Source organism: Haemaphysalis longicornis, unplaced genomic scaffold (genome assembly GCF_048455015.1).
Source record: "Haemaphysalis longicornis isolate Haplotype H1 unplaced genomic scaffold, Haemaphysalis longicornis Haplotype H1 scaffold_7, whole genome shotgun sequence".
Classification (NCBI taxonomy): domain Eukaryota; kingdom Metazoa; phylum Arthropoda; class Arachnida; order Ixodida; family Ixodidae; genus Haemaphysalis; species Haemaphysalis longicornis.
The window spans coordinates 1,239,657-1,256,685 of NW_027526422.1; the positions used below are offsets into that span (position 1 = coordinate 1,239,657).

Below are 17,029 nucleotides of genomic sequence, written 5' to 3' on the forward strand. Positions count from 1 at the left end.
AGCGGCCGCCGCGGGCGAGAATCGAACCCGCGTCCTCGTGCTCAGCAGCATAACAACTTAGCCACTGAGCCACCGCGGCGGGTCGTGAGTAAAAACTTGCGAGTTTGATCACTCACTTGAGTCGCGACGTCTGTGCACGAGTATTACCCATTTCGTGACGTCCCTTAAAGGGCTACCGAAGTGCTTTTAAAATCGGATAAATATCCTTTTTTTTTGCAATATTACATTGGTCAGTTTCGGCCCACAAACTTTTTCTCGGCATGTTTAGCTTGGCGACAGCGGCACTGGTCGATAAAGTTGGCTCTACGCCCCGCCCACTGGCCCCTCCCGCAGCGCCGGAAAAGCGGGAAACCGAGACGTAGCGACCGGAAGTGGCGTCATATTCTGGGGACAGCCAGCGACGTGCGCCGCCGCATCGCTGCTTCCCAGTTTTCTGGGCGAAGTTGGGAATTGTACAAGTGTGCAATTTACACTTTAGTGATCTTCATTATCTTAAGTTGCTTCAGCGTAGGCTTTTAGGCGTTATGCTACTGTGTTTTTAGTGGCTCCTTAAAGCGACTCCTAGATACTAGAGATTTCCTACCCGAGCGCCCGCAGCTACTGCATCGCCTTTTCGAGTAGTCCGGGCCGTCCGTGTGGTCGGATGCTCTGTGTTTCATACGCGAAGTGTCCGAAGTTCCTGATCCGTCATTATAAGGGGATTAGAAAATTTAGGAGACCGAAACGCTCTGGGTTTCCCAAACCTCTTGCTCGTGTTCCCGATTAACATTGTGGTCAATTGCGATAGCTTAGCTAAGTATTTAGATTTAGCGCGATGATAGAAAGAAATCGAGCAAGCTGGAAAGCATGAAGCGTTTTCTGCGCGCCGAAGCGGAAGCGCTCCACACACACGCCGGTCGTGCATGCCCGCACCGCACTGTCCACGAAGCGGCTCGAATCGACGCAGCCGTGGCCGCGACCGCTCGTCGCTGCTGTCCAGAATCAAAGCAATCGCGAAAAGAAGGTAAACAAGCAAGAGAGTGAATGATAGTGTGGGGGAAACGTGTGCTAGCTATTCTCATCGGAGGAGCTTTTGAAAGCGGTGATCGAATTTGTGCCGCCGTGCGAAGCGCCGACCGGCCGCGGAGGATGGTCGACACGGAGGCAACTGCACCTGCCTGCGAGAACGAATGAACACAGCACCGATCGCTACAGTGACTAACAACGTGAGAATAAAGTTCCACATGCGATAAAGGGCATGACAGCGCGGTGAACAACTGTGTCAAGAATAGTCATTCGCAATTGTACTGATATTAGCGCCCAAATATCTGCATCCATGCTAAGCCTAAAGTTCCCAACATACATGAGTTGGAGAAGACGATATTCTTAAACTCGTCTCGCGCGAGCGTGTTGTGTTTGGGTTCCCTTAACTTTAGGAGGGGGGGCGGGGCTACGCTCGGTTTCCCTATTCTGGAGTTGCGTATGTGCAGCAATGCCAAGCCTAATGTTCCGCTGACCGGTCACGGAGCGACCCGGCATCAGCACCTCCGCGGGACATGGCGACCGGCGGCGGCCGCATCGCTGATGCCTGCGCACATAAATTAGCGCTGCAGGCCGCTGCACCCAGCCTGTTACCGCCTGCCCGAATTTACACACGTGAGAAAGGGGATGGTGGTGTGTTGAAAATTGTGTTAGGAATTCTCATTAGCACTGGTAGTGAAAGCGATGATCTAATATCTGCACAAGTTCCCTGCATTCGAGAAACCGAAGTCGGCCATAAGTCGTCGGGGGGAAAACCCCTTTCTAAAGTTCGCTGAGAGCGAACTTCTTGCATTTATGCGTCCAGGGTCCCCTATTCCAAGGAAAGATTATGTGCGCCTTTCATTCCCCTGAGGACTTTCCGGCCCGTACATGAACGGGAACAGAATGGGCTCTTCAGGCCGAACGGACACCGCAGCGCCGGCACTTCCGAATGCGACGTCATCTACTGCCGACCAATTCCAATTCAACTACTGCCGACCTCGCCCCCGGGCAGGGGTCGTTTGTTTTTACGAAAAAGATAGCTTGGGTGTATTTACACATGATAGAAACATGTTTTTCGAGTTCAGCATCAAGAAAACTACTAATGCCACCGACCAATTTCCTTTGGCAAGCTCTTCAGCAGCCCTTTAAAGGAAGTTAAAATTAGGTGCTAAGAGGGAAAACTGCGGCTCTCTCCGTCCCCTCTTCCGCGGTGTTGCGGCTCTCGGCAAGCGCTATTTCCGGGGTAGTGAAAGCCCGTGCAAGCATGGGTGGCTGCTTCTAGCGCAGTGTAGCTCGAAGGGAGGGGCTGCTTGCGCGCTGAAACCACTCTTTCTCAGTTTTGAGGATCGGTAGCGAGAGAAGCTTTCGCCGGTTTCAGTTACACAAAATGGTGAGAAGGGAACCAGGAGAACCAACTGGTGCGGGATGGAAGCGTTCTCTGGCTCTGGCTCAGTCGAGTCCATTGACCTAGTGCAGCCCTTGTATGCAAACGTTTGATTGCGACAACAAATGAGCGCAAACATTTTTGAACACAGTTACACCTGGATGTAACGAACACCTGCGTAAATAATTCTCGGATTTAACGAAGTTTTTCAATTCCCCATTGCCACCTCCCATGAAGCCCGTGTGTTTGCGACCTCCATGTAAGGAAGGAACCTCGCGGCGGTTGACCTTGATGTAACGAAATCGGCGAGCTGCACTATTACTCAAAAATCGACCGGAGAAATCAACGAATTTAGAGAATACTCGCACTACCGAAAAGATCCAACCGCAAAGAAAATTTCTTCAATCGCCTGAACACGAAATTCGTCATGACGATGATGATGAACGGAGGGGCTATCACTATACTGTGGCGGATGTAGCAGTCACTTCTGGTTTTGCTTGTGTAGCGTGACACCGCACCATCTCGCAAGAGTAAGTACCCTTCGCGTTTTCTTTTTTTTTTCACCTGCACCCTCACACTACCGTGCATTTCCACGTGTGAGTGCGGTTTTGGTTCCAGACTTAAATTTTGAGGTTAGACCGTCCTGTTGGCGTGTATTCGCGCATGTCCACTTCTATCTGTGGTATCGGTTCCCCGGTTATCAGTGCTGCTGCCAGAAAGCGAAAAGTCTTTTGAAAAAAGTGCACTATCTTAAATGCTGTCTCCGCTGGCGGCAAAGAAGAATTCTCCCGCCTGGTACCGCATCCCAGCTAGTAGCCTTTCACCAATCTTGAGTTCGGCAAAGGGCATCAAGTTCGCCAAAAGGCACCCTTTCAGCGTACGTTTAGTTATTGTATTGCGTTTGGACGCTGAAAAGTGTCAAAAATCAAAAGTGATACTTGAGCGATGTTTGTTAATGCGGGGTAAGTGACCTTGCTTCCTTGGGGCGCCGCGTAGTGCCTCAGCTCGTGCGAAAGCAAGGGGCGCAACGCACGCAGTTTTTGACTGTGAAATAAATTCGTGAAGAGAGAGCTCCCCTTCACCTGCGTCTAGCGTTTTGGATTCGTTTCTGCTTTAATCTTGCGAGCCTGGACTTAAAATCTTCACGTAACGAAAAATTGCGAACTTTTGCCAGCGTCGTTACACCCAGGTTTAACTGTACGAGTAAATGTGAGCAGAGATGAGTGCGCGAGTACAGAACCGGTCCTGCAGCCTGCATGCTCGTCGTTCCTGATCGCTGCCGGACTGACTTCCGCGGAGGCTTGCGGAAAGGCTATCCGCACATCCCTGAACTCGGAGCATAGGTCCGACAGGCACCGGGCTTTCCGGGCCGGCGAATGGGCAGTGTGCTCAGATTGTGCGACACCCTATACAGTGACGGCTTCTGTCCGCTCCTCGTGCTCCTCGCAGGCCTGTGCTACTCGGAGCTGTCGACGCGGTTCCCCAGGGCCGGCTCGGCGTACGTGTTCGTGTACGCGACCGCGGGCGAGCTGCTCGCCTTCCTGGTGGGCTGGGCGCTGGTGCTGGAGTACGCGCTGGCCGCCTGCCTCTCGGCCAAGGCGCTCAGCCGACACCTGGCGGCGCTCGCCTTCGCCGCACTCAGGGTACGTGGCTTCCTTCCTTCTCTGCGGCTGCTGCTGCGAGCCGTGCGTGAGGACTCAACCGCTCCTGATTTTTTAAAGTGCAGAGCACTTAAGGCGCTCGCCTTGTCGTCATAGCTCACTCGCTCGACCCAAGCATATCGAGCACCAAGGCGGCGTCCCGGGGTAACGCTGTTGTTCGCGGCGTACCCCGGAGGCTTCGAGAGCCAAGCGGTTTATATAGTCATAAGCGTTCGAAACTCGTGAAACGCTGGCGCTTGTCATATATCTTCCCGTTGTTTAGCGCAAAGAAAACTATAGGTACATTTGAGGAAAAATATACGTAATTAACCGGCAGCGCCCGCGTTCCTTTAGGACGCCCGTTGGGTTGGTACTGCAACGCCGGCACGTGCGGGGTGAAAAGCACAAAGAGAACAGAACTCCCGCTGGCGCAGTTTCAGGCAGAGGGCGCGCGAGCACTGCGAAGGCGGGAAATTTGAATTGCATGGGGTGGTAGCAGTAAGCGGATGACGGCGGTACAGCTGATTATGGCAAATCACTGCTCTGCACTTCTGACAGCTTTTACATTGAGCAGAACGGCTTTAATTTTTTGGGGGGGGAGGGGGGGGGGAGGGGGGGGGAGGGGGGGTTGCATGCCCCCACTAGATAGTTTACAAGCGCCTTTAAGGTCCCCCTCATAATGTGGATGCTGGTGTTTTAGCACGGCTTTTTTTAGCACGGCCTTTTCGAAACCACCAAGCACCAACATTGCTAATCTCATAGATAACCACTCTTCTATAAATGAGGCCGATAGCCTTCCATGTGACCCACGATAATTTTTTTGTTTCCTTGTACGCATTTAGAGGTTAAAAGTGCTATTCTTAATATGAAAAATACTAGCGGTGGTCTTGACGGTATTAACGCCCTTCACATGAAACATGTCGTTGACTATATTGCAGAACCTTTCGCTCATATTGTAAACTTGATTTTCAAAACGGGTGTTTTTCCTGACCAACAAAGCAAAGTAAAGTTGTTCCAATACATAAAAAAGGTGACAAGACGCTACTAACAAACTACGACCAATATCTATACTCCCCTTCTTTAGTAAGCCCCGCACGGGGCACCTTGAGTAATCTTGGTGATGGTAAGTGGCGACACCGCGTACCCCGAGCCCCCCATACTTAAGCTGTCACCTACCGTGGCTAGAAGATGAAAGGTGAAGGGGTTAAAAGGCGTGAACGGTGTCCGTCGGAGCCTTGGTCAAGCTCCGGCCGATGGGCTCCCTGCCTGTCTACCAGGCAGGGAGCTCCGGGACTTCTTTGACTTCCAGGGTAAGGTCAAAGGAGAAAGTACCCCCGTCTCCCTGCTTTCCAATGTATCATATGGCATTTTCAAACCCCCCCCCCCCCCCCCCCAGAGGGGCCGCACCGAAGTTTCCTTTCCACCACTTCCCAACTTGAGTATTCCGAAACCGAACAACTACTCTCGCTTCTTAGTGATATAATCAGTTGACCAGTTGAACCCTCTTGCTTCAAAGTCAGTATTTCTCGTCTCCAAAACAAATTTCTTGAAGGTGTCATCGGTGAATCATATAAAGCCAAAAAACAAAGAACCGGTGAAATCCTTGTTGAAGTCAGTAGCCAGGATCAGGCTGATAAACTACTTGCACAAACCCGCATCGCCGATCTGGCCATCCGAGTCACGCCCCACCGTAGCCTAAACAGCTCCGAGGGCGTGAATTGCGAATATGACCTAATCAATGAATCTGGAGCTGACCTGCTGGAGGGCCTTCGTAGTCAGGGCGTAACAGTGGTCAGGCGCATAACCATCCGCAGAGACGATAAACAAATACCGACAAAGCACCTCATCCTAACCTTCGACAAGGCGACCCTTCCAGAATTCATCAACGCAGGTTACATCCGTTGTTCAGTCCGGCCTTACATCCCGAACCAACGGCGCTGCTTCAAGTGCCGACGGTTCGGGCACGGCACAAACACCTGTCGCGGCCCACTTACCTGCGCAAAATGCGCCCAGCACGATCACCCGGCCGAAAACTGCAACGTGCAAAAACTTCTTTGTGTAAACTGCCAGGGTCCACATGCGGCCTACTCCAGAAAATGCGAAAAGTTTCAATTAGAAAAGAAAATCATTAACATCAAGGTCACTGAAAACATCACTTTCCCAGAGGCGCGGAAGAGGTTCGCCTCTTTCCCTCTGGGGAGGTACGCCGACGCAGCTCGCCGGGGGGCGGAGCGGCGTCTGGTTTCGGCGGGGACCCAGTACCGCGAGTCGAACTTGGTCCCGCCCCCGCACCCCCCCCCCCCCCCCTGGGTTGCCTCTGGCAGCCCAACCCACCTTCGCACCGCTCGCTGAGTCGGCAGCGGCTGTGGTGGCAACCACGTCTGGTGGGGAAGCTGCTGCACCCACTGTTTCCTCTTCTCCACCGGCCCGAAGCACACGCGAGGGCCCAGACGAGATGGAGACGGAGGCATTCGCAGCGACCCCCTCCCCCGCCTCACTGCCTGTGCCGTCTGTGGTGCTCCCCACGCCTTCGGCACTTGCACCGCAGGCAAAGAACACCCGAAAGGGTACCACGTCAAGGGGGCCCAGTCCGCTGGGCACCCCCTTGGCTTCAGATGACGACATGGACGTCGAGCCCTTCCGGCTTTCATCACAACGGAAGGAACGGGCTGCTCCGTTCAGGTCAGTAGAGAAGGCCAGAAAACCCCTTCCAAGAGTGCAAGCCCCGAAAGACCCTACATAAATAGTCACACTCCAGTAGCTCTGAACACATAATAATGGGAAGAGAAAATATTGTTCAATGGAACTGCAGAGGCCTTCTGAATAATCTTGACGACGTGTATGAGATTCTGCATGCCAATCAGCCAAGTTTAATGTGTGTCCAGGAAACACATCTGAATTCCAAACACACAAATTTCTTGAATAGTTACCTGGTATACAGGAAAGACAGGGATGGCTGCACACACTCCTCTAGCGGTGTGGCCATAATCGCCCGCAAATCCTTAGCATGCCACCCTGTCACCTTGAACACCGTCCTTGAGGCTGCCAGCCGGGTTGGGTGTCCTGACCTGCACTGCGCGTGCTAAAAAACCACTCCCCAAACGGTTCCATTCAGCTCATCTGGACACCCCCTCACGCTTCAATGGAGGGCAACAAATACGCCCACCCAACAAGCCTGCGCTTTTACCTCCCGTGCTATGGAACTGCTCGAAGACAGTCACCCGCTTGTCACGTTCAGGGAGATAACCCAGCATTATCGCATTCTGAGACAGACCGTACCTTCGCCTTACCCTGACCTTTCCAGAGAACAACAAACTACCCTACAGCTCATACAATCCGGGCTCCTTCCCACAGCCTACGCGTCTTCACTTAATGCATCCGAATCGCTACAACGCTGAATGTAAATTTTGCTCAGAAGTAGGAACACTCCGCCCCGTAATCGGGGTGTGCGACTTTAGCCCTCAGCACCCTCCTCTCTTTCCGTCAACAACCCAACAAGAGCAATGGGAGATGCATCTGTCGAGGACTCTACCTACCCAGCTCCAGCGGGTGGACAGCACACAGGCCGCGCGGACTGCATATGGGCCCCACAGAAGAAGGAATCACTCCCCAGGGTTGCACTCTGGGCCGTTCAGAAATCTGAACAGAAGTATTTCTTCCTCCTCCGTCTCCTTCTCTGCCGCAAATCTCGTCGCCTCCGCCCGCTGCGCAGAGACGAAGTGAGATCGTCTAACACCGGGTTGGAGCTTTAATTTTATAAACAAAGTTTCCACTCTTGTGCTACACCAATACAACTCAACCAAACACCGTTCATGCTTCATGCATTGATTTAACCTTAACAAGAATATCTCTTTGAAGTAATAAATGGTGTGGTTAAGTGCATTTTACTTCTCTCTAGTCTTGCTCTTTGTAGCGCGATGTGAATGAATTTAAATGATGTCGCATGGGTAATCGTTCTGGGTGCCGTTTACAGCTTTGCTTTCCAACCACATTCACGGGGTGGATTAGCGCGATTTTTACTGTAGCGTTTAACGCGCCGACGCAACGCAGGCGATGCGGCACGCCGCAGTGGAGGGCTCCGGATGAATTTTGCCCCCTGGGGATCTTTAACGTGCGCCAAAATCTCGTACACACGAGCGTTTTTGCTTTTCGCCTCCATCAAAAAAGCGGCCGCCGCGGCCGGGAATCGAACCTGTGACGTTGTGCTCACCAGCGCAACGCCTTAGCCACTGAGCCACCGCGGCGGGTACTAGCCCCAGTTTTAAAGTCTGCCTTATTTTTCTTTACTGAAAGCGCATAATTCTTCGCGGGCGATGAAAATCTAGGCAAAATGCAGCGGACATGTCTTTGCTGTTCTTTGCTATTCAAGAACAATGAGACTTGTAATGCACGCCTAGTTAAACAGGTGAATCTGTCGGCCGATGATCGAAGCGATCATCGCTGAAATGATGACTGGCTGGCTCGTGGGCCGACGACACGTAGCCGACGATGGTCTATTTCAAAAAAACGCAAAATCTGCAATATGTACACTTTGTTTACCCTAAGTATTTACACCTCTCAAGGCTCGTGATCGCATACAAGCGGTCAACGCGTATATGCGGTTCCTAGTCTGTACAGCCAGCCGTCACCTGAGCTAGCTTATGGGGGTTATATCACAGCATAAACATACCTAAAGCATACAAAATCACCCGAACCGAGACAAATAACAGCCAGAACGGACCTGCAATGGTTGAAAACCACGGTGTAGAAAAATATTCAACACAAATAGCCGAAACCGACCTAAAAGGGGAAAACCCGCAAAAACGTTCAAGAAGCAGTAGCTTAAACTGACCAAAAGGCAACGAAAATACCCAACATCCTATTTATAATACATAAAGATGTCATAAATAAATTATATCCGTGATAACGAATGTCAATATTCAAATACGACAAATCCTCGAAAATGAAAAAAAAAAGCGGTAACGGGATTTGAACCCCGGTTAGGATGCTTGCTTCACAGGAGCGGAACTACAGTACGAGCAAGCTGGTCTAAGCGATTAAATTGAGGGCCACATGCACGTGGACATAGCTTCAAACATGCCCCTAGATGGCGCCATGCGTCGCTTGGCTGTGATGACTAGGAAACGCCTACACGCCAAGCCGCGGCCTGGCAAGGCCCGCGGCTCCCTCTCTTCTCTCACCCCTCGCGCCAAAGTCACCTCGGCTGACGCGAAAACAAACACAATACAGACAAACACGCTATACCCCACCAATGATACCTAGTGTCCGCGGTATTACTTAATTAAGTGAGGTGCGCGAACTTAACACAACCCCATCAAGAATGTTGTCCGTATATACACTAGCTGTACGTACGACATAAACTCTGGCTGTGGGTTATAAAAATCCATTATAGAAAGACCAAGACAGTCACTCCTAGCACTCGCTACATAATACACAGCACGCAACACTCCCACATGTACTGTAGCTGAAATGCTACGCAGGAACAAAACGCAAAGTGTTAATTGCACCGAAACACACTGACAACAAAAAAAAGCAAATACAACGCTCCTCATTATCCTCACGAAAGAACCAGCCACGGTGGCTCAGTGGCCAAGGCGTTGTGCTGCTGAGCACGAGGTCGCGGGTTGGATTCCAGGCCGCTTTTGCGGTGGAGGCGAAAAGCAAAACCGCCCGTGTGTACGAGATTTCGGTGCACGCTAAAGATCCCCAGGTGGCCAAATTAATCCGGAGCCCTCCACTACGGCGCGCATCATCGCCTGCGTTGCGTCGGCACGTTAAACCCTACAATGAATCAATCAATTGTGTCACCGGCTCCCCTGACACGCACGTATGCGCCTCATCCTGTAGCTCATGTCCCGCAGCGCAATCGCTTCCTTGGTTGTCGGGCTCGCATGCGCCAGACAAAACCTCGAGCGTGCTTTCGGGCAGTACACCGCCAACCGATGCTGCACACTCGCCACTCAGGGCGCGGGGTTCGGTTTCAAGCAAGACGTCTACTACAGGCGCGGAAGGCTCGCCCTCAACACCTGCGTCCCTCAACTCCGTCTCGTATTCGCATGCACCCTCTAGTGGTGCGCAGACTGCAGGCGATACACACCCATCAGGGGCATGCGTTTTAGATGCAGAGCATCTGATTCACTCGCCTTGTCCCTCCGGCGGCGTCGTCGTCGTCGTCGGCGTTGTCCACCCCTCCCTCATTCTCCTCGCCGCGCCAGCTGCGCTCTCCGCCGCTCACCCCCTCTCCTCTCCGATAGCGAACGCTCTCTCGCGAGGGGCATTGAATTGGATTCGATTGGCTTGGCTTGGCTTGGATTGGATTAAAGTGGATTGCGTTGCGTCATAGCCGCGGCAGACGCGCTGGGGCCGGCGCATGTGCGGTACTCTCTCTTCCGCGGTTTCCTCTCCTTCGGGCGCGCTGCGCATATAACCGGTGTGCCGTTCTCCGGCGAAGCAACGTCCACGCTTGGCTCAAACACCTAGAGTCCACGCCGCTTTACAAGTAAGCCAACGTCGTCATCGACTGGGACCGGCTTACGCAGTCCCCTCAACGTTATGCGCGCTATAAAACGCGGTCCCTTCGCCGCTCCGCCTATGCGTCGCATCTACACAGGGGTTCCCGCGAGGGGAGGTGGGAGTTTTTTTTTTTACGTAGGGAGCAACCTCGACTAGACACGACCTTGCTCGCAGGCCACTAGTGCATGAATGACCGCAAGATTGATGCTACGACTCCCTGCTACGACTCCCTCTCGAGCCGCCGATCTAAATCCCGTGTCGCCTGTGTGACGGTCGTGTGTGTGCCCCGGCTACTCCGAACCCGATGGAGGAACTTTGACCGCAGGAAGTTTTCGCGTGGGAGCGCGCGGCCGCTTCGCTAAGGACATATGGTGCCGTTTTGCCTCGGGGCGAGCCAGGCTTCCCTCCTGCTCGACGTGCCCTTGGCGGGTGCAGACAGCCGCGTCGTCCACCGCCGCTTGAAGCCGCTTGAAGCCGCCGGCCCTTCTCCCCCTTTTCCCCGCCGCTGCTCGGACGTAGGAGGAGGAGGAGACAAAGAGGAGCGAACGGAGAGGACCAGGCCAGATTTCGGGCGACGGTCTTGCTACCCGGACGCAGTCGTAGGAGCAATCCGAAAGCGCGTCCCTCTCGAGAGCCCGCACGCTACCAGCGTTATCTGCCCCGGTATACTTCTCGAGCCCGCCGAGCTACCGGTCCTGCCCGGCCTCCGAGCTCGCCGAACTACCCGTCCGGCACCGCCTCCCGTTCCGGCCCTCGGGTTCACCGCGCAGACCTTCCGAGCCACCGGCCCCGCACTGCCTCCAGCTCCGGGCCCCGAGACCCACTTGGCCCGTCGGCGTCCCGTCGACGATTGACAACCCCTACAACCCGAACGATCCCGTTGAACCTGGTGAGGAAGCCGGCACCACTGAGGCACCCCATTAAACTAATTGTTAATGTTTTTCGTCCGCCTGAGTGTGCCTCATTTCCTCCAAGCTCTACGTGGACCCATGCACCTCAATATAAGTTGTGACTAACCAATTAACGAGCGTCCCACAGGGTGGTAGCGGTGGGATCAACGTAAGCTAAATCGTAGAACTAAAACGTGAGATTTCACTCTCACGCTAGGAGGAAACGAGACACCATGGCCGAGGCTACTATGGCCCAAGCGAACGTGATAGGCGCAAGTGTTACGGCATTGGGCGGCATGGTTCCGTCCTTCACGGGAGACGGACACGGGGTGAACATCTCTGACTTTTCGCATGTCCTGGAGGCAGTGGGACGTCTGGGCGGGTGGTCTGACGCGCAGTTGGTAGGCATTGCACGCTGTAAAGTGGTCGGTGCAGCATATTATTTTGCATGGCATGATGAGGCCGCGGCCGCGGCTAAAACCTACGCTGAGTTCTACGACAGGGCACAAAATCAGTTCGACACTGAGCCCGAGTGTGAAAAATTCCGCAAATTTATGTGCGCCAGTCAAATAGACGCTAAGGACGTGCAATCGTTCGCAGCAAGGCTCCGCACGTTGGGCAACGCGGCTATGGGCGGACGTGGTGGCGTGGAGCCCGAATCGAAGCGCGACATCCGCAGAGAGCTCCTCGACGAGCAACGACGAACCCAATTCCTGAACGGGCTAAGGGATCCGAGTAAAAGGTTCACGCTATCCCGAGGCCCCAAAACCTTGCATGAGGCAGTCGACGCAGCCGTACGAGAGGAGAGGAACGAACTAGCGGTGAATTGCGGTCATGCGCCCGTACTTAGCGTGCGGGAAGGCGACGGGGAGACCGACGAGCTGCGTGCTCGCCTTGAAAGGGTCGAGCGGCTTTTGGAGACTAGCATCGAACTTCACAACAAACAAATGCGCGACTGCGACAGCCGGAGGGGGAGTGCTTCGCGACGGGGGGCCTGTTACAGCTGCGGGAAGTACGGCCACTTTTCGAGGAACTGTAAAGAGAACAGGCGCGCTGACGGCACCCAAGCAGGGGGAAACCCAAACACAAGCGCTTCCGGGACGAATTAGGGAAGCTACTAGGGCCCCCTTCCTCAGATAAACGCGTGGAGGCGGAAAACGAAGGAGCGCTCAGACTGCTGTTATAAATATTTGTGGGGAGGCAAGCCCGATTGTGGAATGCGGCTTGAATGGAGCTCTGTTGAAATGCCTAATAGACACTGGTTCCAAGGTCAGCCTTTTAAAGGGACACTGAAGTGATTTGTAAACATTGCGGGATTACTAGCGCAAATTGTAGTTCGGAGTCCGTAGGCATTGTTTCGACCACTCTGGCCGCGTTTACGCGAATTTATTTAGTAGAAAAATCAATTCGAAAATGCTGTCCTCCTCTCTTTACGCTCGCCCATTTTCTGTGGCGTTTTCGTGTGACGTCAGCAGGAGATGAGCTGGAAAATGGCTGCGCTACTGCACGGTTCGCCGACCTGCCGACCTACCGATCGAGTCAGTCGGCCCAGCGTTTCGTCCGCCGGCCGCCGACGGGTCGTCGCTATTCGCTCGCTCAATTGAAACTAAGCCACAACACCTTTGTGAATGAAAGAATGTGCCTTTCCTTACTTTGTTGTGCACTGTGTCAAACTCAGAGTCCGGGTCGCTCCACACAAGCGCTGCACAAGTGCACATGCGACGCTTCGCTGACTTTACGCTAGTAGGAAAATCTAAGGCCAATTGAAGGCGGGAGAAGAGTCAGCGAAGTCAATATAGGTACTAAGAAAATAAAATCTCCTGAAACTTTTACCGTACAGCGCAAAACTAGGGAGCAGGAAGCACTTTTTGCGCTGGGTAAACAAGCACAGCGGTCAGCAGCACGACCGCACATCTGCGAACGCTTTTCCGTCAAAGAAATGCAATTGCTAGACGTGAGATATTGTGGAAGTTTGGGGGACACTTACTGCAGGAGTGATATGCAACAAATAGTCACATAAAGTACTTAAAATGCTTAAAATAAATAAAAGTGTAAACTGGTCATACATTATAAACCTTATATATCCAAACCGGCCAACGCCGGCTCGTGGCCTAGCGGTTTGAGGCGCTGGGATTTGTATTGAAAGTCGCAAGTTCGAATCCCCGAGGGTACATGTGTTTTTTTTTTTTTGTAAGTTGATTTTTTCGTATGCGGCCGATGTTTTCTGAACTGAGTTCACCATTTTTGGGCCGTAACGTTCACTGCTCCACGAGCGAGATCGCAGAACGCGCGCATACTGACAATGACGCGCTAGCGAGTTCTCGTTGGCGTGCTGTTGCCACAAGCACCGACTGCTTGCGGGCAGTGGGCCCAGGCCTGAATCAGCACACCCTTGGCTTGGTGCGAACTAGCTTTTTACGAACAGACATGAGTGAGGCAAGCTCCGAATATGCGGGAAAAGCGCATGGCATTTGAGAGTCTGCGGTGACGCGGAGGGCGTTCATCCACTGCGTAGGCCTCGTCTAGTGATTTCTACGATTCCAAGCCGCCCTGGGAGGTTTATCTTAGACATTTGACAGCCGACAACATGGCAGAAGGGCGGTACGGCGATAATTGAGAAATCGAGAATGCCCATCCAACAACGCCATCAGATGTCAAGCATGTTTTACAGAACCGAAACCGAAACCGAAACTTTTGATTGCTAACCTTGGGCATCGTCCAATCACGGTGCCCCCCCCCTCCTGACGTCAGCGCCTTTAGTTGGTGCGGCCGCCGCAAACCGCGCATAGTAGTTTTTCTTCTTTCGCGCTTTGTAAAATAATTACCGATTTGTCAACCGGATAAACGATGAATAATGTGTTAATTTGAGCCAGTCTACACAGTGCAAGCAAAAACGGGAGCTTGACAAATTCACTTCAGTGTCCCTTTAAGACATAGCGCTTTCGATGAGGCCATGCGGGAATGGAAGCAGAAACTTAGGCGAGTAGAACAGAAAGCGAACCTAATCGGCATCACGGGTGATACCTTAGAAGCGGTCGCGTGTTGTGAAGTGCCTGTGTCGTTGGTAGATCTCCATTTCACGGCAAGGTTTTTTTTTTTGTTTGCACGGAAAAAGCCATGTTGCCGGTAGCCGGCCTTATCGGCCAAAATATTCTCTTCTGAACAAACATTCAGAACATTCTGAAACATTCTGAACAAACTTCATGACGAAGATGGGCGATCTTCTGCGACTCAAAACCTGCGCTTCAATCGCTCCAGTCAGCCCTGTGCCGTGGACCTCATGAACATCTGCTGGCCGAGATAAGACTACACTGTACGACCGTGCCACCCAAGCGGGTCATGACATTGCCTTTCAGTGGCTTCCCAGTCATTGCGGCATTGTCGGAAACGAAAGTGCGGACGCTGCCGCACGCTTGGGACACCAAAAAACGGAGACCATATCTATTCCGTTATCCAGGACGGACGCCGCTAGGACTCTCCGAAAACTTGCTCGGGAGACCACGCTATCGAAATGGAGCACCCAAGAGTTCACGAGCGCTCGTATCCATGCCCTGGACCCTCATCTTCAGCGCCCCCTCCCATTAGGCCTCCCACGATCTGATGCAACCATTCTTTGTCGCCTCTGGCTTGGAGTCGCATTCACAAATGCTTACTCCTATTTGATTGGAATGGCAGCCAGTGAGGCGTGCGAAGTCTGTGAAACACCAGAGACCGTACGACATGTCCTCTGCGATTGTCCACGGTTTTCAACCGAACGCAGCCAGCTCTCTGCGACTCTACGAAAGTTAGACTCTCGGCGCCCGTTCTCTGAGGAGACAATCCTGGGCCACTGGCCTTCTCCGTCGTCTGCGGACAAGGCGACAAAAGCGCTCCTGTGTTTCCTCAAAACGACGGAATTGTGCAAAAGAATGTAGCGCAAGACTACTCTCTACGAACTGTCTGAACTTTAGACAATGTCTATAGTGTCCTACCGCTGGGCACACCTTTCCACGCTCTGTCCGTACCTTTCCCCTTCTTTTTCTATTTTCCTCTTTTTCCTCATTGTTCCCCTTTCCCCCGTGCAGGATAGCATACTAGGCCGTAGCCTGGTTAACATTCCTGCCTTTCCTTTACTGTTTTTCTCTCTCTCTTCTCTTCTCAGAGCAGGGAATAGACCTGCTGCAGAGCAAGGGGACACTAAGCTTAGGCGGTGTCGAAATACCCCTTGTAAATTGGGCTGGTAAGGTCGACAGGACCAAAAATCCCTGAGATTGGCTCACGACGGAGAGAACCACAATCCTCCTTGCAGAGGAAGGCATACTACCGCCGTTAAGCGAGTGCGTGCTGGCAGGCTGCAGGTCGCTTGTGAACCGGCGTATGGGCGCTTGGGCGTCGCAGAAACTGTCCTAGTAGATGTATCTGGGCTTGCCTGCCGGAGCCTAGTCCTTAGTTAGATGTTCCGAAGACGGCCGGTTGCCGGTGCATGCGCATTGTAAACACTACGCTTCAAGAAGTCAGATTACCTCGCAACAAAGCGGTCGGGGTCCTCGTTCCCGCCGTCGTGACCGAACAGCCGGTGGAGGAGGTAGTTTGCAGGCTTATCAGCACGGCCGACTTGTGCAATAAGTTTGACCTTTGCCACGTCAGCGAACCCGAGAAATCCCGCATCCAGGATCTGATCTCTGAGTTTAGCTCTGTCTTTTCCACGGGAAACAGAGACATCGGCCATTGCGAGGTGATAAAGCACCGGATTCCTACTAACGGCGTAGCGCCTGTCTATCGTAGGGCATACCGTATTCCTTATGCCAAGAGAGACGATATGGACAAGCCGGTTAACGATTTACTGGACCGGGGGATCATTGAGCACTCTACGTCTCCGTGGGGTGCGCCGGCGCTGCTCGTCGAGAAACTGGACGGTTCGTATCGTTTTGTCGTTGAATACCGCGATTTAAACCGTGTGACTCGCGTCGACCCGTACCCGCTACCGAACATTTCTGAGACGCTGTCAGAGCTAGGCTCCGCCAAGTTTTTCACAGTCGTGGATATGGCTTCCCGCTGTTGTCAGATAGAAATGCACGAGAATGACAGGGACAAAACTACCACCTCCCCTCGCGGGAACCCCTGTGTAGATGCGACGCATAGGGGGTTCACGTTGCAGCGTTGGACAGCGGAGGAACGGCGCTGGAACGATGGAGCGGAGCGGCGCAGGCACCGCGTTTTATAGCGCGCATAACGGTGAGGGGACGTGCCGGCGCCAGTGCGTCTGCCGCGGCTATGACGCAACACAATCCAACACAATCCACTTTAATCCAATCCAATCCGATTCAATCCAAGCCAAGCCAATTCAATCGAATCCAATCCAATGCCCCTCGCGAGAGAGTGTTCGCTATCCGAGAGGAGAGGGGGTGAGCGGCGGAGAGCGAAGCTGGCGCGGCGAGGAGAATGGGGGAGGGGCGGACGCCGACAACAACGACGCCGACGCCGGATGGAGGGACAAGGCGGGTGAATGAGATGCGTGGCATCTAAAAGGCCGCTTTCAACACGCCGTCGGGGCATTACCAGTGGCGACGTATGCCAATGGGGTTAGTTAACAGGGCCGCCGTATGGCAACACACGGCCGA

The 17,029-nt window shown here is 53.2% G+C and overlaps 1 protein-coding gene across 1 annotated transcript in view; it reads left to right on the forward strand.

Annotated features, from left to right (window-relative positions):
- Positions 1 to 17,029, forward strand: part of LOC144147427 (high affinity cationic amino acid transporter 1-like) — a 942,196-nt gene that overhangs the window by 695,477 nt on the left and 229,690 nt on the right. The window contains exon 3 of the mRNA XM_077679558.1: positions 3,836 to 4,029. Within this exon, the coding sequence (XP_077535684.1) occupies positions 3,836 to 4,029 (194 nt within the window). The remainder of the gene's footprint in view (positions 1 to 3,835; positions 4,030 to 17,029) is intronic.